Here is a 26,457-nt window from a genome sequence, read left to right on the forward strand (position 1 = left end):
CTCGCCTGCACCCCTCCACAGCAGCATGGCCGACCGTCCTTAGCGCCTGTGCCTCTGGGGAGCATTGAGCGTCCAAAGCATAGGACAGGTGCAGTGGGTGACACCTGAAGTCCCAGCTACTCGGGAGGCTGGTCAGGAGGACTGAGGCTCAGGACAGCCTGGGCAAAACATTCACAGACCCCCCATCTCACCCCACAGCCGGGCACAGCGCTGCACACCTGCCATCCCAGCCGTGTGGGGAGAAGAATCCCAGTCCACAGTCGTAACCCGAGACTCTACCTCAAAAATAACCTGAGGAAAAAGAGCTGGCCGCGTGGCTCAAGCGGAAAAGCACCCGCCTCGCATGCGGCAGGCCCCGAGTTCAAACCCCAGTGCCACCAAACAGAAGATCCAAGCCATAAGCTGCGAACACTGAGCATTTTATTAAACGTTAATTAAAAGTCTGCCCGGGTGACATGGAGCCCCAGGCGCGTGGCGTCACAGCCGCCTTCCCGGCCGGGGAGCCTCGCACCTCGGCGGGTTCTCGAAGATCCTGACGCAGCTGCACTCCGGGGACCAGAGCGAGAAACTGATGGCCTCCTCTTCTTCCTTCAGGGAAGGAGACACAGTGACAGCGCCGGGCTCCTCACACCTCCTCACGCACGCACATCGGGCTCCTCCAAATCCCCGGGGCACCGCAATTGGTTCTAAGTGCCCTTGAGCCCTTGGAGAAGAGGGCGTGGGAACACTGCACGGTGACCCCGATTCCAGTCGTGTAGGCGGGAAAACGAACATGACAAAAATCTACCGTCTGAAATGCTTTTCAGCAGAGTTGAGTGGTGTTAAGATCATTCATGAGCCAGGTGCAGTGGCTCACGCCTGTAATCCCAGCTACTCAGGAGGCAGAGATCAGGAGGATCACGGTTCGAAGCCAGCCTGGGCAAATAGTTTGTGAGACCCTATCCCCTATCTTGAAATTAAACCATCACAAAAAAAAAAAAAAAAGGGCTGGTGAAGTGACTCAAGGTGTAGACCCCGAGTTCAAACCCCAGTGCTGCACACATACAAAAAGGCTAAAGTGATAATGTACACTTTGCATATATTTCACCACACAAAAAACTCTTTAGAAACATCTCGCGCTATCTCATCGTTGTTCTCCACTCTGCACAAAATGGAGAAGTCTTTTGTCCAATTCACCCACAGACACTGAGCTCTAGAAGGAGACAATGCAAAATTTTTTTTTTTTTTTTTTTTTTGTGGTGCTGGGGTTTGAACTTAGGGCTTTCACCTTGAGACACTGCACCAGCCCTTGTCTGTCATGGGTTTTTTTGAGATAGGGTCTCTTGAACACTTTGCCTGGGCTGGCTTCGAACCTCGATCCTCCTGATCGCTACCTCCTGAGTGGCTGGGATTACAGGCGTGAGCCACCGGTTCACGGCCAAAATTGGTTTTCTCGAGCTGGACCTGCCTTCGCTGTTGCATTCTTGGATAGAAAGTCGCAGTCACACCTCCCTCGTCCCCCCCAAAAGGAGGTGAGTAAAGAACAGCTTTAATCCAGCTACCTGGAAGGCTGAGATTGGGAGGATTGAGGTTAGAGGCCAATCCAGGTAAATAGTTCCTGAGACCCCATCTCCAAGATCACCAGAGCACAACGGACTGGCGGTGAGGCTCGAGTGGTAGAGCCCCTGCTTAGCAAGTGCAAAGCCCTGAGTTCAAACCCCAGTCCCACCAAGAAAAGAAAGAACAGTTTAAGCCAGAGACAGGAACAAGCTCCCAGGTGATAAGACCCGTTTGCCAGCACCAAAGGCTACCCACAGGGCAGGACAGAAGGCCGCCTGCCTGGTCATCCGCCCCATGATGGTGGCCTGCAGCCCACGCAGGGCGGTCCCCTGCACCTGTCTCCACGTGACGGTCACGGTCACGCACCTCACTGAAGTGCTTCTCGATGATGCTCAGGGCGGACCGGCTGATCTGACGGTTCTCGTGGAGCTGCAACGCCTCGATCCTGTCCACGCCGCCCAGCTCCTCCAACAGGAGGCACAGGCTGGCCTTCTCTCGAACCTTCTCTGCAGCCTGCGGGGACAGGCCATCGTGAGGCCCTGGGCGTGCCCTGGGGACGGGGAGGTGGCCCTGCCGGTCCCAGGGACGCTTCTTTGGAGCAGTCACACCAAAGGCTCCTGTTCTGGCCGAGCACTCAGCGTCGCCTTCTCCCCAGAGAGAGGAAATGGCACAAGCTTCCTCCCATCCTGGATATTTATGAGACATCCACACAGTGGATAATCAGCCAGGGGCCAGGGGCTCACGCCTGTAATCCCAGCTACTCAGGGGGCAAGAGATCAGGAGGGTCACAGTTCAAAGCCAGCCTGGGGAAATAGCTCGTGAGACCCTATCTCAAAATAAAAACCATCACAAAAAGGGGCTGGTGGAGTGGCTTGAGGTGAAAGCCCTGAGTTCAAGACCCAGTATCCCAAAAATTCCTGTATAAATTCTATAAATATATGTTTATATAAACAAACATTTATATGTGAAGTATATCAGCACGTGTTTATTTTAGTGTTTATTTTCATTGTACAAAATGCACTTTGTAAGGCATTTTCTGTTGGCGGTGCTGGGTTTTGAACTCACGCCTTGCGCTGGCTCTAACACTCAAGCCGCACACACAGCCCTCCAGTTTGTTTTTCAGATCGGGTCTCACACTTTTGCCCAGGCTGGACTTAAATGGCGATCCTCTCATCTCTGCCTCCCATTTAGCTGGGATTACAGGTGTAAACTGCCACCTCCAGCCCCAGGATGGTGTCTTTTTAAAAAAAAATTAATATCCATAAATAAATCTCAATCACTAGCAGTAGACAGGTTTTTCTGATTAGCAGTTTTAAATACAGTTTCGAAGGGTGTCCGAGCAATGCTTTGTAAGTGAGGTGCTACTCCTGAGGCCCAGGAGGAGTCTTACGAGCCGTCTGCAGACCCCGAGTCCCAGAGCCACGGTGTGACAGAGAACGCAGTCCGTGGGGACGAGTGCCATGAGCGATTAGACCGCTCCGCTCAGTGCTCAAAGACTCAAACATCCGTGCGCGGCAAGGGGCACAGTCGTGACTATTTGGGACAAAGGTTTCCAAGGTGGAGGAGCTGCGGCCCAGTACGAGCAAGGCCCCAGGCTCCATCCCAGCACTGCCAGAACAAACCCAGAACAGCGGGGAGCTGTACAGGACGCAGGGAGGTGTGGGGGGCGTCACGAGCCCTTAAGCAACGGTGCTTTGTCAGAGCAGGAGGACAGCATTTCCGAAAGAAGGGACAGTGGGACAAAGGTTTGAAGGAATAAGTGACGCATCTTATGAGTAAGGACAGCCAACCCACAGATTGGGGGAACGTGGAGAAAGATAAAGTACTTTGGGGTCAGGCGTGGCAGTGCACACCTGTAATCCCAGCACTGGGGAGGCTGAGGCAGGAGAATCACGAGTTCGAAGCCAGCCTGGCGTGACTTTGAAGCAGTTCAGATGGCCAGCCCCTTATAAAAGGATCTTAACCAAACAAATGTCGCCAGCCTCCAGAAAGATCCCAGAGTGTCCCCAACTCAGGGCACCCGTGTCCTCTTGTGGGACCAGCTGAGCTGTGTAGCCAACAGGACACTTGAAGTGACCCCCAATGTCACAAAAGACACTGTGGCTTTCACCTTGCTTCCTTTTGAGACAGGGTCTCACTCTGTAGCCCAGGCTGGCCTCGAACTCACGGTCCTCCTGCCTCAGCCTCCCCAGTGCTGGGATGGCAGGTGTGCGCTCCACACCCAGCTCACCTTCATTTCTTCAGCTGGCTCCCTCCATAGGAAGCCATGATGGGAGGATGCCGGCCTTGAACCCAGCCCTCCCGTCTGCCCTCTGCAGCTGAGATTACAGGCGTGTTTCAGTTTTTTATCACTGACTCTCCTCCTGCTTCAAAGCCTCTGTTGGTTTCTCCTCCTCACTCAGAATAGCTGCTGACCGCACAAACTCTGCACAACCCAGCCCCGGTGACCGCCCCGATCTGATTTGCTTCAGAACTCCCTCCTCGACGTGACATGGCCTCACTCACACACAAACTCCATTAGAACAAGGACTGCAGCCGGGTGTGGTGGTGCACGCCTGTAATCCTGGCACTCGGAGGCTGAGGCGGGAGGATTGATAGTTTAAGACCAATCTGGGCTACACGGCAAGACCCTGCTCAAAAAGAAAAAGTGAACTATTTTTCTCTTTTTTGGTGGTACTGGAGTTTGAACTCAGGGCCTCAAACTTGCTAGGCAGGCGCCCTACCACTTGAGCCACTCCGCCAGTCCCTTTTCATTTTTGGTCATTTTTGACTTAGACTCTTGCTTTTTGCCTAGGCCAGTCTGGGCTGCAGTTCTGTTTTAGGCTTCCCACCAATGCTGCACTACAGGTATGCACCACCATGCCCAGCTTCTTTCTGTCAAGATGGGTTCCTGCAAGCCCATCTTTTTGTTTTGCCTGGGCTGACCGGGAACTGCAGTCCTCCCAATTTCAACCTCCCATGTAGCTGGGATGACAGGCATGCCCCTAGCTGTTGGTTAAGGTGGGGTCTTGTGAACTATTTGCCCAGGCTGGCCTCAAACCACAATCCTCCCGCTCTCAGCCTCCCACATAGCAGGGAAGTCATTTAAGAAAGTGAAGGCAGGTGTCCTTCGGAGATGCCCGAGTGTGTTGTCCCCAGGGTAAGAAGGTGGCAGGGGGACAGAAGGAGAACCCTATTTGGGATTTCAGGACCGAGCCCAGCGTCTTCCATTGGAGACTGCCGTCTACACAGCTGCCCCGTCCAGGGCGTCTCACCTGGAGGACACAGGCCACCACGTCGAGGATGATGACGACAATTCTCACATCGGGGACAGTGAGCAGGTCCATCAGGGGCCCCAAGACCCCAGCGTGGACAAGCTGGAACAACTGCTCCACTGAGGCCCCCGTGGTGAAGTTCGCCACCGTCCACACAGCCTCCTTCTGGACTTTGAATTCCGCCTGCAGAGACAGAGCGCCAACTTTCTCCACAGGTCCCAAAAATCCTAAGTAAAGTGACGCCGATGTCCCTCGCCTTCCAGGCAGGCTGGTGACAGCCACAACTGTCGATTTCTTTGCTTTTGGTGGCACTGGGATTTGAACTCAGGGCTTTGTACTTGCTAGACAGGCGCTCCACCAACTGAGCACGCCCCCAGCCCTTTGTGCTTGTTTGTGTCAGATAGGGTCTCAGATGTTGATCTTCCCACCTCTGCCTTCAAGTAGCTGGGATTACATGAACGCACCACCACACCTGGCCCTTTTTTTTGAGATAGGGTCTCACTAACCATTTGTTTTTGGCTGGGGACTGGCCTGAAACTGATCCTCCCATCTCTACTTCCTGAGCAGCTGGGATTACAGGTATGATTCACCATGCCTGGCTACATGCAATTGGTGTAAAATGTCCTGGCTACCTGACTCTAGGTCATGACCTTGGGAGACAGTACCTGTGAGAAACCACAAAGAGGGTCAGCAGGTAACTCCAAGGGGGTCTGAGAGGGAAGATCCAAGGTCAAGTGGCCTTGTTTCCCTGTATTGGGCTATGGGAACACAGAGCCCTGGTAAACCAGTCCAGGTAATCCGTACAGACTGGGAGTCACACTTGGACTCTTAGACAGCTGTGTGTGCACATTTCTCATGTCCTACAGCGGGCCAAAGACTGAATCCAGGAGACTGGGCCAGGCCAGAGGAAACCAGGCAGAAATATTGCTCAACCGAGTACAAAGAGCACTTGGTCCAGGGCTTTGGCGTCGTTTCACCTGGTCCTTCCATTCCTGGCCAGAGGACGTGCTCTCATTTTATGGCTGGAGAAAATTGCCCTTGGTGTAAAGCAGAAAAGAATCTACAAATACTAAAGCCGGGCGTGGTGGTGCACGCCTGTAATCCCAGCACACTGGAGGCTGAGGCAGGAGGATCGTGAGTTCCAGGCCAGCCTGGGCTGCAGAGTGAGACCCCATCTCAGGACAGAAAATTAAATCAAAAGAGCATGGATGACTCTGGAGGCGGCAGGAGGCTAGAAGATGCGTGACGGGCTGCACGCCTGCCTAGCCTTTCCCACTGGACACACACCTGGGGACCCCACATCCACCTCACAGCGCCCCCTCCTCATGCTGGCCTCCCCACCCCCACCGGAGGTAACCAGTCCTGACTGCAGTCTAAAAGGTGACAAGAGAAAGCACATGGCGGTCATTGCTCCCGAGTTGGGACTGGAAGCGAGAGGAAGAAGGCAGCTTTACTGTAGTTCTACTTTTTTCATCTGAATTTTCCTTTTTTGGGGGTGGTGGTACTGGGATTTGAACTCAGGACCTCACACTTGCTGGGCAGGTAACGCTACCACTCAGGTCACTCCACCAGCCCTTTTTTGTGGTGGGTATTTTTGAGATAAGTTCTCTCAAACTATGTGCCCAGGCTGGCCTTGAGCCATGGTCCTCCCAATTTCTGCCTCCCGAGTAGCTGGGATTACAGGCGTGAGCCTCCCTGCCCAGCCTTGAATCTTCCATTTACACATTACTGCTTTAATCAGTGTGGCTCGTGCCCTATTCTCGTCACCGCAGCGTGAGTTCCTCCTCCTCAAGTGAAATAAGTTCGTCCCCGAGGCGGATGGAGGAGCGCTCACCCCGCAGACAACGTCTACATGTCCCTGGGGTTGGAGCTGCGGGGAGGTCACCCTGTCACTGTCTTTCCAGTGTCCTCGGGTCCTCTACCTCTTTCGGAAGGTTCTGTTTGTCACCTGTATCTGAAGTCCCGCAGCAACCCAGGGCCGCGCACGCCGGGCGGACACTTACGCTTTTCAGCAGGGCCACCAGAGCGGGCAGTATGTCACTCGCGATCAGCTGCTGGATGTGGTGAGGGGGCCCAGCTGCCACGTTACTCAGGGCCCATGTGGCCTCCTTCTGGACGGAGGACTTGGGGTGCCTCAGGAGCTGGGGCAGGGCCTGCAGCATCCCGGCGTCAAGGGCCTTCTGGGTCTGCTGGTCTGTTCCCGTGACGATGTTCCCCACGGTGCGCAGAGCAGGGCTCTGGAGAACGAGGCCAGAAGTCTTAGTCCCGCAGGGCTGTCACAAAAGGTGACCGCCACGTCAACTTCTGCAACCTCCCACACAGCGCTCCTTCCAGTGGGAACGGCCTCTGGACACTCACAACCCACAGTTACAGTCACGATCTTTTTTTGTTTTGTGGTGCTAGGGTTTGAACTCAGGGCCTGCACCTTGAGCCACTCCACCAGCCTTTTTTTGTGATGGCTTTTTTTCGAGATAGGGTCTCGGGAACTATTTACCCAGGCTGGCCTTGAACTGCGATCCTCTGATCTCTGCCTCCTGAGGCGTCTGTAGCTGTTTTTATACAGTTTCAGGCACTCGCTAGCTTTGCAAAAGTTCTGACTGCAGTGGATGGAGGGTTAGGGACATCTCTAGCAAGAGATGCATGCCAGGCATGATAGCACACGCCTGTAATCCCAGCTACACAGGAGCCATAAATAGGAGGATCGTGGTCCAGGATAGCCAGGGCAAAAGCAGGAGCCCCTGTCTGAAAAATAAACTAAATCAAGAAGTGCTGGTGGAGTGGCTGAAGGGGTAGAACACCTGCCTAGCAACCATGAGGTGCTGAGTTCAAACCCCAGTGCTGCAAAAAGGAAAAAAGCCTCTGTCCTCACGCTTTCAACTGGGCAAGTGCGGAACCAAATACAGTGTCCATCAGTGTCTGCGCGGGCAGTGGTGTCTGCTGCATATTTATTGGGAACGAGAACCCGGTGGAATTTGTCTGCATATTCACGAGCCACCTCACAACAGCTCTGAATGAAGGCAAAGAACAACGCAGGAGCACGGGCTGTGGGGTGATCTGAATCCAGCCACAGTTCCAGAGTGTTCCTAGCCTATCAGGCTCCATGTCTGCCACCCAAGTGACAGGTGGAAACAGCTATTCGCCAGTCACAGCCTTGTCGGGACACCCCCAACTGGACCCGGAACTTCTACAGGAGGTTGCTTCTAAAAGCTGGGCATGGTGGTTCACGCCTATAATCCCAGCTACTTGGGAGGCAGCAATAAGACGACTACAGTTTGAAGTCGGCCTAGGCAGATATTAGTGAGACCCTATCTGAAAAACAAGCTGGGTGTGGTGGCATGGCGCTGTAATCTCAGCTTCTCAGGAGGCAGAGACAGAAGAATTGAGACTGAGGCCAGCCCCGGGTAAAAATTTGAGACCTTATCTGAAAAACAAACTAACAGCAAAAGAACTGGGGCAGTGGCTCAAGCGGTAGAGCTGCTGCTTTGCAAGTGGAAAGCCCCGAGTTCAAACCCCAGTCCCACCAAAACACAGTTCAAATGCTACCACGGACTTTGAACACACACAGACACACAGACATCGGACGAGCCAACAGAAGTTCACGTGCACAGACCACAGGGGAATGCAGGTGAGGACAGTTCCCCGGGTGGCAGAATTACAGCGATTTCCCTTGGTGACTTTCCTTCCAGTCATCAGATTAAGACAAACCAAGTTCACGGAGACCCACTAGGACTCGCTGGAAACGGATCAAGTCTTTGGGGGACACAGAGCAGAGGAACGCAGGTGACAAACTGTGCTGCAGGGAAAGGCTTAGAGGTGACAGACCTAGGGCGGTGGGAGAAACCCAGCCCGGGGTGTGGAGTCTGAAGTCCCTCGCAGACACAGACGGGGCCTCGGTGACACTCACCAGGACACTGAGTTCTGAGCCGGCCATGAGCTCCACCAGCCTGGGCAGGACCCCCGTGTCCACCACCTGGCCGATGCGCTCATTGTGGCCGTCGGTGAGGTAGGACAGGGCCCAGCAGGTGTCCGACAGGACCTCGCTGTCGTGGTGGCACAGGAGGTGGGTGAGCGCCGGCAGCACCTGCCTCACGGCTGCCTGGCTGGGGTACGGGTTCTTGTTCCGGCACAGGTTGGACAGGGTCCACGTGACGTTTCGTAGAAATGTGATCTGTGACGAGGAGACCAGGGTCAGGGCCACGTGCAAAGGAGGGAAAACGCAGAGGGCACTGTGCCCTTCCTGTCTCTTAATTTTTTTTTGTGGCGCTGGGGTTTGAACTCAGGGCCTCACATTTGCTAGGCAGGCGCTCTACCACTTGAGCCACTCCGCCAGCCCTTTTTTGTGATGATTTTTCAAGATGGGGGGTCTCGTGAATGATTTGCCCAGGGCTGGCTTCGAACCAAGATCCTCCTGGTCTCTGCCCCCTGAGTAGCTGGGATTACAGGTGTGAGTCACTGGTGCTCAGCTTGTATTTTGTTTTTGAGACAAGGTCTCCCAAACTTTGCCCAGGCTGGCCTCATGCTTGACATCCTCCTGCCCCCACTTCCATGGAAGCTGGGATTATGGGTGGGCACAGAACCCCGTTTCTAAACCGTCTTGTTACCACACCAATCGACTTTGACCTTAAACATCAAACCTAGTCCCGTTACCATGAGCAGAGCTGCAGAGCCGTCATGTCTACCTGTGCCCCTTGAGTGGGCATCATAGTCACCTCTGGCCAGGCGCTGGTGGCTCACGCCTATAATCCTAGCTACTCAGGAGGCAGAGACCAGGAGGGTCAACGTTTGAAGATGGCCGTGAGCAAATAATATGCGAGACCCTATCTTGAAAAAGCCATCACAAAATAAGGCCTGGGGGAGTGGCTCAGGTGGTAGAGCGCCTGCCTGGCAAGTGTGAGGCCCTGAGTTCAAACCCCAGTGCCACCAAAAGAACACAAAACAAAGAAAACTGCTAAGAGATACACCGAGTTCATCATTCCACAGAATACGGTCCTGGAGCGATCTATGATAACGTGAGGCAGGGGCCCCATGAGGAGTAACTCCCCCTGCGAATTTGTCACCTAAGTCAGTCTTCTAAAGTCACTCACTGGGATGGCTGATGACAGAAGAGCGAGCAGATGCGGAATAGCACCTCCTGAGATAACAAGGTCTCTGAATTCTGGGCCATCACCTACAAAGAGATCAAAACATGACCAAAGTGACAAGAATTTCGCCATGGTGACCGACTTCAAAGTTTATACAAAGGATGAGCGACTGAAAACTCATTTTGGGGGGGGGGGTTGGCAAATAGGCCGGCCGTGTGCTAGAGCCTTGGTGTCCCAGGTGTCTGTTGGGTGGACATTCCTGATGTGCCAGGCAGGTGCCAGTGCAGCCACGCTGAACGCTGAGGCTTTGCACACAGAACAGAGAAGGCCAGCTTGGGTGGTCACAGCATGGGTCTCGGGAAGACGGAGGCTGGTGCAGACCGAGCCGTCTTTGCCACCAAGCAGTAACTTCTAAAAGCTATTCAAGGACTGGTGGAGTGGATCCAGTGGTAGAGCTTCTGCCTAGCAAGTGTGAGGCCCTGGGTTCAAATCCCAGTACCACCAGAAAAAAATTTAAAAAGCTAAATGAAATTCAGAAGCAAGTCTGGGTTCCATTGAGGCTATCCAATAGCCATCTGTCACCCTGACTTTTGGGGGGTGGGATCACAGGCTGTGCCACCATGCCCAGCTTACTGGTTGAGATGGAGTCTTCCTAACTTTTTCGCACAGGCTGGCCTTGGACCACAATCCTCCTATCTCTGCCTCCTGTGTAGCTGGGGTGGGATTACAGGCATGAGACACCACGCCTGGCCTCTCTACTTTTGGTCCTGGACATCTCTATTTGTATCTTCAGTCATGGAGGCAAGGCGTAAGGTCTTGCCTGTTTCTTACTGAACCATTTTTCAAGTGGTTATTTTATATTCTGTTTGCTAATTCCTTATCTAAAGTCCTTGGACAGCTGATCACTCGTGTTTGTACTGACCCAGTTATGGTGGGCTGCTGCCCCTCGGCACTTGAAATTGCAAAAATTTGACCAATCTTAATTTGTCAAAATCCTGAGGGACCTAATTGCTCCAGGCAGTGGGGGGGGGGTGGCTTCCCAGAGAGCATCCGAGTTTATCTCAGCCAGGAATCCAGGGACTTCCAATCCTGCAAGGTTAAATTCCGCGGCCACACAGGAGAACAGCATCAAGCCCCAAATCCACACAGGGAGTTTAAAATTACGTGTTATTTGTGCTGGGGTTTTTTTTTGTTTTTTTTTTTTTGGTGTGGTACTGGGGTTTGAACTCAGGACCTTGCACTTGCTGGGCAGAAGCTCTACCACTTGAGCCACTCCTCCAGCCCTTTTGGCTTTAGTTTATTTTGCTTGATATCTCTTATCTTTTTCCTAGGGCCAGCTTTAGAGGGAGATCCTCCTACCTCTGCCTCCTGAGAAGCTGGGATTACAGGCGTGCACCACCACCACAAATTTGGTTTAATTTTTTTTTTCAGAACTGGGGTTTGAACCTAGGCCTTCATGCTTGCTAGGCAGGTGCTCTACCACTTGAGCCATGCCTCCTGCTTATTTTCTAAGCTACAGTCTCTATTTTTGCCCCATGTGGTCCCAATCCTATCACCACCTCCCAAGTAGCAGGGATTACAGGTGCCACCCACCATGCCTGGCCAATTTTTAAGTTTTTACTTAGTTTTTTTGCAGCCTTTGGAATTGAAGCCAGAGCCATACGCTTGCTAGCCAAGCCCTCTGCCACTTCAGCCACACTCCCAGCCCAGGATGGCAACTTGAGGGAAGACTTTTTACCCGAAGCTAAGGAGACATTTCTTGAATGGTCCCTCAGTAACTTTCACTGGAGGCAGAGTCCTCTTGGGGTCCTGGTGTACAAAGATTAGTCAAAAACACTTGGTCTTTTGTTCCTGCAGCCATAAGACCTGAGGCTGTGAGGGCCTGGCATTGACAGGTGTCCCTAGACAGCTGTCACTCGATGATACCCCGTGTCATCTAGTTTCAGCTTCCAGTTTTGCGCTCTGAACTTGGCTGTGACTTTCAAGATAGCTGGTCGTACCTTTCCCAGCGTTTCTGGGTTTTAAACCGGGATGGATGGCAGGCCATGGCGAGTGTCATCCTAACCAAAGAGCCCGGTGCTCGGCACACGCCCGCCCACTGTGGCCTCAGCCGGCAAGGGGACAGGCTCACCGGCTATGTTGCCCAGCGCCCACACGGCCTGCTCGCACACGGTGGCATGGGGGGAGGACAGCAACTCGGTCAAGGGTGGGATGGCGCCTCCTTCCACCACAGCCCGAGTCTGCTCTGACGTCCCGGAGGCGATGTTGGTCAAAGCCCAGGCCGCCTCGAACTGCAGGTGGGGGGGGACGGGGGGCTTCAGCAATTCCACCAGCCTCGGGATGAGCCCCGCTTCCACCATCACTTTTAGGGGGGGGTTCCTTTCCTGCGACAGCATTTTCCTAGGTAGCGAAACACAGAGGAAAGAAGGAAAAAGTTACACGAGACAGGTGTTCAGAACCTCCTTTAAGGAGGTTGTTGGCTTTTTGGCAGAACTGGGATTTGAACTCAGGGCCTCGCGCTTGCTAGGCAGACACTCTACCATTTGAGCCACTCCACCAGTCCTTTTTAGGGATGGGTCTTTTTGAGATAGGGTCTCATGACCTATTTGCCTGGGCTGGCCTCAAATTGAGATCCTCCTGAGCTCTGCCCCCTGAGGAGCCGGGATTATAGGTGTGAGCCACCATGCCCACCTGTTCTTGGCATAAGTAACTATCAGATTTTTTTTATTTTGCAGGGCTGGGTATGGAACCCAGGGCCTGGTGCCAGGCAAGTGCTCTACCACTGAGCTACACCCCCTACACCTCTCAGGAGACAAACAGCTGGGCAGGGCTGCTTCATACCCGGCTGTTCAGCCTGCACCACTTTGCAGATAAAGCCCAGTCATATTGTGTCCTTCAGGTATCTATGAGCTACGAGCCCTGTAGAGGTCAATGCAAATTAAGCCATTTATCTCTGACAAGCAACTGCATCTTTCCCGGATTGCCTTCAAGGACAACGTAGCACAGCAAACTCGTCTGGCTTTGGGATTCACCAGCTTTTTTATGGGCATTATGCCAATGGCAAGGTGCCAAACAGACAACCGGAGCTCTGGTTATAAACCTCAGATAGGAATTGGGGTGGTGATACCTGGCTGCCTGCGTGGCCAGGAAACAGAGAGTTGGATCCAAGCTGTTCACGCCTTTGATTATTTCATCCAGAGTGAGGCTGACCTGCAAGACGACACAGGGTCAGGTCAGAGTCTCAGCCGAAAGGAAGCAGGAGCCTGGCCCAGTAGCTCACGCCTATAATCCCAGCTACTCAGAAGGCAGAGATCAGGAGGATCAAAGTTTGAGAGGCCGGCTCAGGCAAATAGTTCTCAAGACCCTATCTCAAATACTCATCACCAAAAAGGGCTGGAGACGTGGCTCAAGTGATAGAGCTCCTGCCTGGCAAGTGTGAGGCCCTGAGCTCAAACTCTAGTACTGCCAAAAAAAAATTTTAAGCAAGCAGGAATATCCACTAGTCTATGTGTGATCTGATTAAAACGAATGGCAGTAACTAGACACCCCATGGTGCACGTGCTACAGTTTATATCAGATAAAACAATGCCAAGTGAGGACCCCCAGAATTTCCCTCCTGTAAACAGTGAGGAAAATGAACAAATGCTCCCAAAGCAAGCACAAGAAAGGAAATAATAAAGACTAGAAGGTGTGGTGGCTCATGCCTATAATCCCAGCTACTCAGGATGCAGAGGTAGGAAGATGCCCAGTTTGAAGCCAGCCCAGGCAAAGTTAGGAAGACCCTGTGTCAAAAACAAAATATACATCTAGGTGCCAGTGGCTCACACCTACAATCCCACCTACTGGGGAGATCAGTAAGATCAAGTTCAAGGCTAGTCCAGGGAAAAAGTTAGCAAGACCCCATCTCAACAAAACACCCAAGCATGGTGTCAGACGCCTGTGGCATGCTGCCCCTTGAGCCACTCCACCAGCCCTTTTTTTATGTTGTGTTTTTTCGAGATAGGGTTTCTTGAACTGTTTCCCCGGGCTGGCTTTGAACCATGATCCTCCTGATCTCTGCCTCCTAGTAGCTGGGATTACAGGCGTGAGCCACCACTCCTGATTTGTCTGTATGTTTCATCTGCTGATATATTTGGTTTTCCAGGATTTTGTTGTGAAATTTTCAGTCTGTAGTGTTAAGGAGCACTGGCGTGTGATTTTTATCTCCGAGTGCCTTTGGCTGGTTTGGCATTCCTGGTTTGGAAATGGTGGTCTCCAGTGTGGCAGCGGTGTGGGAGAACCTCCGAGACGAGAGACCTGGTGGCAGGTCATCAGAACATGAGGGACTGCCCTTGGAAGGGATTAATGCAGCTCTTGCAGGCTCCTGCTTACTTCTGTCAAGAGCACGTTGGTGCCAGGCAGGTGGCGCACGCCTGTAATCCTAGCTACTCCCCGATACTGCAGAAAAAGTAAAAAAACCCAAAGGGCTGGACGCCTGGCTCTGGTGGTAGAGTGTAAGGCCCCGAGTTCAAATCCCAGCATCTGGAAGGAAGAGGGAGGCAGGGGGAGAGAGAGAGAAGGGGGGAGGGGAGGGAGGGAGAGAGAGAGGAAGCGGGGGGGGGGGAGAAAAGAAGGGTGGGACAGTATCTTGGCCACCGTTGCCAGGTAACCCAGGAATGCAAGGATGGCTCGACACGTGAAAAGCCACATGACCCCTGTGTCGGGATGAAGAGGGGAGCCCACAGTTCACCTCGATAAACGAAAGAGAAGAATTTGACAAAACGCAACTCTGTTCCATGAGAAAAACATCCAACAAACTAGATGAACTTCAGCCTCGTCAATCCGAAAGGCATTTACAAAAGTCCCACAACTTGCCTTTCACCAAAGAGTGCAAAACCGAAAGCCATCCCCAGAAAAACCGAGAAGGAGGCAGGTCTGCTCTTGCCACTTCCGTTCAACACGGTGTTATTCAGGGAGCAAAAGGAAGAGATGGGCTGAGGATGTGGGTCACGTGGTGGAGTTCAACCCCTTGTACCGTAGAAAACACCCGCAAGAACAAAAACCTGAAACCTGGCCCAGCAGTGGTCACCTATAGTCCCAGCACTTGGGAAGCTGAGGCGGGGCACCAGCGCATTTCACATTCCTGGATTTTGAGTGGAAACTGAGAATCTGAGGCAAGAGCCCATCTCATCCGGGGTCCCTGGGACACAAAAAGTAGCACACTGACTTCCTCTGAGACAACCTGCTGTCCTCTGAGGATATATCTTGACTTCTTTTTCTTGGAGGGACTGGGGTTTGAACTCAGGGCTTCACACTCACAAAGCAGGCGCTCTACCACTTGAGCCACCCCTCCAGGCCATTTTGCTCTGGCTGTTTTGGAGACGGGGTCTCGAGAACTATTTGCCTAGCTGGCCTTGAACCACAATCCTCCTGATCTTATCCTCCCGAGTAGCTGGGATTACAGGCGTGAGCTACTGGTGCCTGGCCTGACTTCTCAATAAATTTTGCTATTACTTTAAAAAAAAAAACGGTGCAAGATAGCCTCATATCATGTGCCAGCTCAGCCGAACACTGTCCTCACATTTACCAAAGTGAGGTCAGAGCTCCAAATGGATCAAAGGTCCACACATAACAACTAAAACTGTAAAATTCTTAGACACACAAGCATCAATTTTTGTGACCCGAGATTACACAGGAGATCTGCTGCTCAGTATGTAGGAAGCAGTCCCACAACACGATTTTAAAAACAAAGATTATTTGACCCAAAAAAAATGGGTGTAGGAATTAAAGAGACATTTCTCCAAAGATCTACACACAGCCGACGAGGACAGAAAACAAAACCACACGGAAACCCAGCCAAGTGCCCACCTCCCGCCACTTAGAGGGCTGAAAACGGCCAGTGAGACCCCAAATGCACAGCTTTCCAGCCACTTGGGGAGCAACTTAGCGTCTGAGCTCCCTATGGTGCTGTCAAAGTCACCAAAGTGTAGTTGTGGTGACACGGTCTCCCATTCCGCTCAGCAGTTCACGACCTGTCACCCTGGGCCAACATCCAAGTGTCAGAAGGGCTGGCTCTCTCACAAGGTCACTGGGGCGGTGACCTTGACCTCTTCCCTCTTCCTTTCAACACAGCCCGTCAGAGTCTGAGCGATCCCACTTCAGAGGGTGCATCCCGCACCCCACGCACCCTGGTGGCAGGGACCTCTGAAGCCACATCGGAGGACAGGGGACCGATGTTCCTTCTCTTTAAACTCTGCTCGTCCTTCTTGGCCTTCCGGAGCTCCAGGCTGGCCGCCACCCTCTGCTGCCGCCTCACCTGAGAGAGGAAAGGAAACCAGGGGGCGTTTAGAGCCAGGTGACCGGGAGCCCACAGGTCACCCCGGATTTCAAAGCGTCCGATTCCGTGTTTACATAGGCAACAGGCAGGAAAAAGGGGATCCTGCAGCTCTGCTTCCCTCTCTGCTTCCTCCCGCCGTGTCACCTCTAAGAAATGGTCCAAACTTCCCTCCAAAGGAAAGGCTCGAAAAGGGCACTGGTGGCTCACGCCTGTAATCCCAGCTACTCAGGAAGCAGATCAGGAGGATCGAGGTTCAGGGCGGGCCCTGGCAAATAGTTCTTGGGACCCTATCTAGAAAAAAACCCATCACAAAAGAGGGCCGGCAGAGTGGCTCAAGTGGTATAGCTCCTGCCTAGCAAGTGTGAGGCCCTGAGTTCAAACCCCAATGCCACCAAAAAAAAAAAACCACAAAGGAAAGGTTCAGGTGCTTGTTGAGATTTGTATTTTTTTGTTTTTTACAGTACTGGGATTTGAACTCAGGGCCCACCACTAGGCAGGCGCTCCACCACTTGAGTCACTCACCCCAGTTCATTTTGCTGTGGTTATTTTGGAGATGGGGTCTTGAGAACTATTTGCCCAGGCTTGCCCCAAACCTCAATCCTCCTGATCTCAGACTCACAAATAGCTGGGATTACAGGCGTGAGCCGCTGGCACACAGCTTTTTTTTTTTTTTTTTGGTGGTACTGGGTTTTGAACTTGGGGCCTACAACTTGAGCTACTCCACCAGCCCTTCTTTGTGATGGATATTTTTCTGAAACAGGGTTTCAGGAACTATTTGCCTGGGCTGGCTTTGAACCATGATCCTCCTGATCTCTGCCTCCCAAGTAGCTGGAATTACAGATGTGAGCCATTGGCGCCGGTCTATTTTTTTTTTTTTTGACGGCACTGGGGTTTGAACTCAGGGCCTCTGGCTTGCTAGGCAGGCGCTCCCTCACTTGAGCCACTCCACCAGCCCTGTATGGCACAGCCACTTCTTGGGCTCCCGACAGCAGCCAAGAGGTGGGACTGGGGACTTCTGGGAACTGTCTGTGACAGTCCCGGGAGTTTTACTTTGACAACTGAGGAAGACTTAAAAAGAACACTGTGGGGAGGGGGTGATACTGGGGTTCACACAGGGCAAGGCCGGCCCTCTTTGCTTTAGTTATTTTTCAGACAGGGTTGTAGTTCAGATAGACTCTCATGCTTTTGCCCAGGTTGGCCTTGGACCAGGATCCTCCAACCTTCACTTCCTGAGTAGCTGGGATTACAGCCGTGTGGCACCATGCCCAGTTTATGCCTGTTTTTTTTTTTGTTTGTTTTGTTTTTGTTTGGTGCTACTGGGGTTTGAACTTGGACTCATGCTTGCTAGGCGGGCTCTTTACCACTTGAGCCACTCCACCAGTCCTGGTTTTTGATGTGTTTCAACCATCTGCTTTTTTTCCCTACACTGGTCTTTGATAAACAGCACCTCATACTCACAGATGCATCTTTGCCCCAGTACTTAAATTTTCTCAGCCTCTCTTCGGGAGCGTCTAAGGCAGGCATATTGACTCCAGGAAGAAAATCACCTGTAGGTAGGACAGTTACAAAGGGATTTTCAGTGTTCACGGCATGGATTCCATGTTAAAGCCATCCAGTTGAGGCCAGTTAGGGCAAAAAGTTTGTAAGACCCCATCTCAATGAAAAACCCAGGCATAGTGACACATATCTGCTGTCCCAGCTACATGGGAGGCATAAATATGAGGTCGAGGCCCAGACTGGCCCAGACGCAAACAAGAGAACTTGTTCAGAAAATAACTGAAGCAGAAAGGCCTGGGGAGTGACTGAAGCAGTAGAGCACCTGCCTAGCAAGCTCAGGGCTCTGAGTTCAAACCCCAGTGCTGCCCCTCCCAGAAGAAGAATGAAGAAACCGGATGGAACTGGAGATCACACTGAGCAAAATAAACCAGACTCAGAAAGACAAATGCCATGTTTTCCCTCACATGCAAAATCTAGATGTAAAAAAAAATGAATATAAAATGACAATTTAGGGGACACGAGTGGGAGGTGGGAAGAGAGGGGAAGTGGGTAAAGAATGACATACATATGTGCATTTGTAAAAAGGGTGTAATGAAAGCCAGCAAAAATTCTTGTGAGAAAGTTCTAAAAAGCAGGGCACTGGTGCCTCGCGCCTGTAATCCCAGCTACTCAGGAGGCAGAGATCAGGAGGATCATGGTTCAAAGCCAGCCTGGGGAAATAGTTCACCAGACCCTATCTCCAAAATAACCACAGCAAAATGGACTGGAGGTGTGGGTCAAGGGGTAGAGCACCTGCTTTGCAAGTGGGAAGCCTTGAGTTCAAAACCCCAGTACTGAAAAAAAATTACATTAATCCCTTCCAAAGGTGACACCCCAATGTCCTAACCAGCTTCCACTAGGTCCCACCTCTTAAAGCCATAGCTCCTCAAAAGTGACACTGAGGACCGAGCTCTGAACACAGGAACCTGAGGCACAAACTCACACGAACTTGAATCTTGACGCGATTCCTCAGTTCCTCCCCAGTGCATAGCCCGTGACAGGTCCTCAAAGGCTTGTTGGAGGAGGAAGACCAGTGATAAGGGGCAGACTCTCAATTTCAGGAGGTTATGCAAAGCAGCAGGGAGTCTTTCTACACAGGTGCAGTGAGTCTGTGTCAAAGTATCCAGACTTCATGCTAGAAAAGGAAACACTGAGTCAGGGGCCAGTGACTCATGCCCTGTAATCCCAGCTCCTTGGGAGGTTCATAGTTTGAGGCCAGCCTGGGAAAAAAGTTAGTGAGACCCCTATGTCAACCAGCAAGCCAGGCATGTAGTACAATTCTGTAATCCCAGCTATGTGGCAGGCATAGGTAAGATCATGGTCCAAGGCCAGTCCAGTCCCTGACAAAAACAGAAGACCTTATCTGAAAAATAACTAAGGCAAAAAAAGGGCTGGCACAGTGGCTCAAGTGGTAGAGCACCTGCCTAGCAAGCTAGAGGTCCCGAGTTCAAAACCCCAGTACTGCCAAAAAAGGATTGTGTCTTGGTGATGCTCACGCCACTGTTTGGGCCCAAGAGAACAAAGAATCAGCAAAGGAGATTTGAGGTGACAACCAAATGAAGGTCAGAGTCCACATGGGTAACAGCAACCATGACAAGGTCAGGTCCCTACAACAAAGTGCCACCAGCCAGCCACTGTACAACGGGAGCTGCAGAAGCATCTCTTGGGCACAGATGACTTACTTTGACTCTCTGGGCTTCTTTATTGTCTTGGTGAAATTGGGGTTTGAACTCAGGACTTTACGCTTACAAATCAGGTGCTCTACCACTTGAGCCACGCCTCCCGTCCTCTCGGGAACGCTTAACTCCACCCCTTCAAAGCTTTCCTCTCTTTAGCAGCTTGGGCAACACTGGCCTACACCACATAGGCAACGCTGAGCCAGAGAAATGCAAATTACTGCCTGGCATCAGCCAATCACTGCCTGGAATTGAACGATCGCTCCCTGGAATTGACCAATCACTGCCTGGAGTTGACCCATCTCTCCTCCTCCCTCTCGCCAAAGGTGGACACTGAGGCGTGGTTCAAACAAGCTCACGGGCCAGCTCTGGCCAAGGGAGCCCAGGGACAAGCAGAGCCCTCCCTGTGCTGCTGTTTCCCGGGGTGCTTTCAAAGGGGTGGCTTAAGATAATCTCAGACTTTTAATTAAGTCAAAAAAAGTCAAAACTGGAGGGCTGGCAGTGTGGCCCAAGAGATAGAGCACCTGCCTTGTGAGCACAAAACCCTGAGTTTAAACCCTAGTGCCCCCAGAAAAAAGGCAAAAGAAAAAAAGAAGTCTCAGCGCTGAGAGTTCAGACCATAAAGTAATGAGGTCCAAAACTTTCATCTACCTTTTGAGGCGGGATCTCCCTGTGTAGCCCAGACTAGCCTGGAATTTGTAATCTTCCTTCCTCAGCCCCCACATCCAGCTAAGAGTTGTTTTTCTATGACTAAACCACTGTTATTGATTATGGCGTTCTTTAAAGCAACATTCTAAAAACCAGCATTTTAGTGCATTTTATTTTTATTTTTGTAGATACTGGAAACTTGAACTCAGGGTCTCACTTGCCAGGCAAGTGCTCTACCACTTGAGTCACTCCCCCATTCCTTTGCTTTTAGTTTGCTTTTCAGATAGGGTTTTGCACTTTTGCCCATGTTTGCCTTGGACCATGATCTTTGCCTTCCGAGTAGCTGGGATTACAGGTGTTTGGCACCACACCTGCCTCCCACTCCCCCCCCCCAAAAAAAAACCCCTATTTTTCTACTTGCTGTAATAACCAGGGTGAAGAGATCCGAGTTTCAGTGACACCACCAAAATTAAACCACGGCATTTCACGAATCTGCAGCAGGCTCCACTCAGGAGCCTGTTCCAGGGAGGTATGGCCAAAACCTATTTATTCTGTGCCAGGAACGTCAAGACTTAGAATTCACCAAAGCTACATCTAGCACAAAGGCGGAGGAACCATTCCAGAAGATGCCCCAGAAGTCCCCACCACTGCTAAGTGTCAGAGCTAGGACTTCAGCCTAAATCTGACACCCACTTCCAGCTGTTGGCCACTAAAGCGGGTCTGATAGGAAGGTGGGAGCCATCACTGCAGCTGGCACTTGACACCTGGAGTGTGACACTGAAAAATGCAGATGTATCCACCCTCAGGGACAATGAAGGCCACTTCTGAGCTGCATCTTACCTAGTTCTGTGGCTTGGTGTCTTAATGAGAATGTGACCCGTGAGCGAGGGGCCAGTTGCTGCAGAGCCCCAGGGCAGCACCTCGCTCTAGGACCATCTCTCCCCCGCCCCCAATCCTACTGCCACATAAAGAAGTCACGGCCACAGCAACCTCCCAGTGGCCCAGGAGTTCCTACGTCTGCCCCTTTCCTTCAAACCAAATACCAGATGAGCCGGCTCACCTTCAGATCAGAGAGGGGTCCCCCTCACCTAGAGGGTCTCTGGGGATTCATTTAAAATTTCAGATTTTTTTTTTTGTGTGACACTGGGGTTTGAACTCAGAGCCTCATACTTCCTAGGCAGGCACTCTATCTCTTGAGCCACTCCACCAGCCTTGGGTTTTTTCAAGATAGAGTTTGACTACGATCCTCCTGATCTCTGCCTCCTGAGTAACTGGGATCACAGGCGTGAGCTACTGGCGCCCAGCTAAAGTCTCAGATTTGACAAGGTCACTTCCTAGAGAGACATTAGACAAACTGCAGAGCCAGTCTTCCCGCTCCCACAAGCTCCTCCAGGCACAGCTCACAAACGTGACTTCTTGTAGCATCCAAGACAGCTGGCTGCCCTGTTTTTGGTGGTGATGAGGTTTGAATTCAGGGCCTCATGCTTGCTAGGCAGGGCTCTAACTTGAGCTACTCCACCAGCACTTTTTATTTTTGAGATAGAATCTCCCATTTACGCCCAGGCCAGCCTGGACTACAATCCTATTAACACTTCCTGCATAGCTGGGATGACAGGGACAGGCGTGTGCCACCACACCCACTTTCTTTCTTTTTTTTCCTTTTGGCAACACTGAGGTTTGAACTCAGGGCCTCACATTTTCCAGGCAGACGCTCTACCACTTGAGCCAGACCCCTGGCCCCTTTTTTTTTTTTTAAATGGTGGTTTTTTCAAGATAGGGCCTCTTGAACTATTTTCCTGGGGCCGACTTTGAACACTTGACATGCTCTGAAGGCCCATGGGGGAACCATCTAACAGAGGGTGTTTCACGGGGTCTCATGCAGTCGGTTGATTACCCCGTGCTGCAAAGTTACCATCTGCACAACCCGGCCCGGGAACGAGCAAATGCAGGGCTGGGCTGGGGTGTGGCTCGGTGGGAGAGCACTTGCCAGCAGGTGCAAGCATCTGAGTTCAACCCACAGGATTGCCAAAATAAAAAAGTAAAAAGGAAATAAAATGGGTGAAATTTAATTTTAACTCTTAAAGTAACATAAAAAGAAACAAAACCCACAAAACTGAGAAATTCGTAAGTCCAATTGTCCGTCCTCAGGGAGCGCCGGTAGTTCAGAAAGACCTTGAACTTGAACTCCCGACGCCCTCACTCCGAGCTCGCCCTCCAGGCCGCCCCGCCCCCGCCGCGCATGCGCCGTGCGCTCCGCCCGCGGGGCTCTGGCCGGCGGCCACCTTGCGGCGCTGCGCAGCGTCAGGTGTCGCCGTGACCCGCTGGACCGCAAAAGCCACTTCCTCAACGCCAAAACCCGCACAGGCTATTTACCAGGAAGAAGAGCGGGGGTCCACCAGCTGGAGCTCGCTGGGGCTGGGGACATGGGGCAGGCTCTGTGTAGCCATTCTGCGACTTTGCCAGCATGGACGGGACCAGGTGAATTCCGGCAGGAAGTCGTCCCCTCCCCCTGGGGACCTCAGGGTTATGGGGTCTTTGAGAGAGGCCACTTCCCACAGGGGAGTGTGTCCAGGGGGAAGAGCCAAGGCCAGGGCTGTGTGCCCCAACGACTGTCACGTCCTCCTGTCCAGCCTGAAAACAAGCCAAGGGCCGCAGGGCTGCTTTTTCCGTTTTTTTGTGGCGGCGGTGAGGTTTGAACTCGGGGCCTCACGCTTGGTGGGCAGTTGCTCTACCACTTGAGCCACTCCGCCTGCCCTTTTTTTTTTTTTTTTTTTCTGGCACTGTTTCACTTTTGCCTGGTGCCAGCCTTGGACTAAGATCCTCCTGATCGCCACCACCTGAGCAGCTGGGATTACAAGCGTGAGCCACTGTGCCCAGCCATAATTTTTTTTTCACCACTGGGTATTGAAGCACAGGAGAGGCAAGCAGTTTACCACTTCAGCTACACCCTAAACCCCAAAGCTAATTTCAGTAGAAGACAGCAGCCTAGGCCTCCTTGGTTCAGCCCTCCCTCCCCACACTGGGGAAGGTCCGGAAAGCTGTCTCCACTATTCAACAGTTGTCTGACTATGCAAACAAGATCAAGGGGCCACAGCCCCAGCACCCACACGCAGGAACCATCCAGCACCCATCCTCACTCACCTGGCAGAAAGCCGCTGCCTCCAGCCTCCGGTCTCAGCCTTAAATGCTGTCCACAGCCAGCAGGTGTTCCCACGAGCCTGGTTTCCATCCCAAGTCAATGGTCGGTTGCCTGAATACTTATCAGAGTCACGTGGAGAGCTTGGGGTAATGAGGGTGGGGGCCCAGGTGATTCTTGTGGCCTTGGGTGCATCATGGGATTTCAGCCTCTGCAGCTGCCTCTTGTTGGAGGCCATCAGATAAACTCTCAAAGCTCGGGAGCCATCTCCCTCTGCTCTTCACTAGATTTGCCCCCTTAATGTTTAAGGGTCCTGAGGTCTGGTTAGGCTTAGTGACCCTCTTCCTAAAATTACATGTTAGACTTCGAGCTGACCTGGAGCAGTAAATAAACACTGACTCCCCCATACCTCACCTCCCTCCACAGTCTGGATCAAGAAGCCTGGCTTCCTCACTGTCTGTCACTCACATCCGGCCCAAGCCTGCCCCAGGGCCTTTGCACCTGCTGAAGGCAAGAAGAATTAGGTGGTAGTGAGAACAAGTCTGCTTGAAATTGAAATGGAAATAGTAACAAAATATCAGGTATATATTCAACAAGTAAGAGGCCCTTCTGTAGACCACGCTCTGGCAATGTGACAGCAGATGAATGACCAGGTCCCTAGATGACAGTAGAGATGGACCCTTCCAGCCAAGTGGGTGCAAAACAGCAATTGGGACTGCCGGGAACAGGAGAAATCAGGTAAGGCTTCCAGGAGGAGGTGATGCCTGAGGCAAGTCCTCAGGAGAGGCCTGAGCTACCAGGAACAGGTACTGCTCAGAGCGGGGGCAGGACTTGGGTACCCACTGGAGTGACAGCTGCTAAGCTGATGGCTGTCATGGTTTCGGGCGGGGGTGGCAAGGGAATGGCAGAGTCAGGAGGAAGTGAGTAAGGCCCGAGCTCCCCAGAATTAACCCTGCTAGAGCCTCAGAGAGGCTCTGTTGTGACACAGCCCCCTCTTCCCACTTGCCTAGTGACCCAGGCCCCAAGACATCCCCTCCCCACGAACAGCCATTCCTGCTTTGGCTGGTGCTGCTGTAGGTGACTCCCCAACCCCTGCACACATTTAAATCAGATTACACCCCTCCCAGCGTCCCAAGAACCCCCCATGAGGACTTTGATGCTCTGCCCGTCCCCCTCCCATTCTTTCTAACCCCACCTCCCACCATGCCCTGGCTCTCACCACCGTTTCCTCACTGTCCGTCATGAACATGAGACCCACGCCTGCCCCCGGGCCTTTGCACCCGCCGGACCCTGTGCCAGGCGCGGGCTTCCCCGCTCCCCTCAGGGCTCAGTGTTAGCTTCCGCCTGTCTAAAATCAAGTTTCTTCCCAACCTGCCTCCTCATCTGATGGACCGCACTTCGTTTTTCTTCCTGGCAGCTCTTAGCAGCATTTGAAATCGGATACATTTACTCGCTTATTTGCTGTACGTTCCAAGCTAGACAGGAAGCTAGCAGAGGTGTTGCCTTTCTTACTTTTTTCATTTTTCCCTCCCTCCCTCCTTTCCTCCCTCTTGTGGGAAAACGCACGTTAAGTTTGCCATGTTGCCCGGTGCCTGGGGGCTCACGCCTGTAATCTCAGCTACTCAGGAGGATCCCAGGTTGAAGCCAGCCCGGGCAAATAGTTCGTGGGACCCTATCTCAAAAACACCCATCACAAAAAAGGGCTGGAGGAGCGGCTCAAGTGGTAGAGCGCCTGCCTAGCAAGCGTGAGGCCCTGAGTTCAAACCCCAGTGCTGCAAAAAAAGTTTCCCATCTTAACCAACCACCACCACATCCATTTGCATAACTTTCCCAGACTGAAACTCTGTCCCCATTAAACACCACCTCCCCACCCCCATCCCAGTCCCCACCCCTGTACTTTCTGTCTCTAGGAACCCGACTGCTCTCGGGACCTCAGGGAAGTGGTATCTTAGGAGAGCTGTCCTTTGTGTCAGGCGTATTTCACCCAGGGTGGTGTCTTCGTGATTCACCCATGCGGTGACCTGTTGGAATTTCCAGGCTTCTGGCCAGGTGCGGTGGTTCCCGTCTGTAATCCCAGCACTTGGGAGGTGGGGGCAGGAGGGTCATGAGTTCAAGGTCAGCTTGGGCTACATGCTAATAATATTATATATTATAATACTATATAATATAGAAATAGTACATTTTATTTACAGTGGCACCTCAACGGGGGGGTGGGGAGGGCGGCCCGCCCCAGCGGGGACGGATATTTATTGTTGGCATTGCTCACAGCTTGTCACTGCAGGCCACTGAAAAGACTGAATGACGAAGGAGGGGTAAAGGACAGTGACGGAGGGGTGACGGTAACAAGATACAGTGTAAGAACTTCTGCAAATGTCACACAGCATTAACGCAATAGTAAAAAGACTGGTGACTCCTGTTTTATGATTGACTCTCAGTCCTTACAACCCACATCCCCTCCACTCATCACCACCCCATACCGGGCACGGCACAAGTAACTAACGTACAAATGCTTCTTTATTTTATCATTAATATAAAAAGGGCTTTTTCTCACTGGGGAACTCAGGAAGGCCCTGGGCTTGAGGTCAGCCTCGGGGAGCCCACGGGCTGCTGACGACCGCAGTGGTCAGCAGCCCGGGTTTCCGTGGGTGTGTGGCACAGGGCGAGGGGAAATTTGACGTCTGAGGACGGTAATTTTAGGTTCTTGGTAAACGCACTGGCTCAGAACCAGGAGAAGGGGCGTAAAGGAGATACAAAGGTTATTAAAGAAGAAGAAGAAGAAGGAATGTCAGGGAAGGCAGAGGATGGAGAGCAAAGGCCCAGGTCTGGGCTCCCCGGCAGAGCCAAACCCAAGCCTCCCAACACAGTCGCTCTTTCTTTCTGGCAGTCCTGGGGTTTGAACTCAGGGCCTCGCACTTGCCAGGCAGGCGCTCTACCACTTGAGCCACTCCACCGGCCCTTTTTGCTTTAGTTATTTTTCGGTAGGGTTTCACACTCTTGTCCTGGCTGGCCTCAGACCCCGGTCCTCCTACCTGTGTCTCCCATATAGCAGGGATGACAGGCATGTGCCACCACACTCAGCTCTTTTCTTGAGATGGGGTCTCAAGAACTTTTTGCCCAGGCTGCCTTCAAACCGTAATCCTTCCACTTCCACCTCCTATGTGGCTGGGATTATAGACGGGCACCACCACACTGGTAGTTATTTCTTAAGACTGTGTTTTCAACTATGAGTCAGTCTACACCTCCACTTCCCAGAGCAGTCACCCCCCAGACT

At 52.2% G+C, this 26,457-nt stretch overlaps 1 protein-coding gene across 2 annotated transcripts; it reads right to left on the minus strand.

Annotated features, from left to right (window-relative positions):
* Positions 1-412: 412 nt before the first annotated feature.
* Kpna7 (karyopherin subunit alpha 7) lies at positions 413-25,295 on the minus strand. 2 transcript variants are annotated; one of them, XM_074075549.1, is made up of 12 exons: positions 23,192-25,295; positions 18,670-18,861; positions 17,649-17,737; positions 16,041-16,169; positions 13,002-13,084; positions 12,006-12,274; positions 9,878-9,960; positions 8,698-8,961; positions 6,797-7,030; positions 4,794-4,976; positions 1,906-2,052; positions 413-588 (listed from the first exon to the last, which is right to left on the minus strand). In XM_074075549.1, exons 2-12 carry the CDS (start codon positions 18,713-18,715, stop codon positions 478-480), a joined length of 1,638 nt encoding a protein of 545 aa, XP_073931650.1. In that variant the 5' UTR covers positions 18,716-18,861; positions 23,192-25,295; the 3' UTR covers positions 413-477. The 2 variants fall into 2 exon arrangements, with proteins under 2 accessions (XP_073931650.1, XP_073931649.1); XM_074075548.1 differs by lacking the exon at positions 18,670-18,861.
* Positions 25,296-26,457: the final 1,162 nt, after the last annotated feature.

The sequence above is a fragment of the Castor canadensis genome, chromosome 6, assembly GCF_047511655.1.
Source record: "Castor canadensis chromosome 6, mCasCan1.hap1v2, whole genome shotgun sequence".
In the NCBI taxonomy this organism is placed as follows: Eukaryota; Metazoa; Chordata; class Mammalia; order Rodentia; family Castoridae; genus Castor; species Castor canadensis.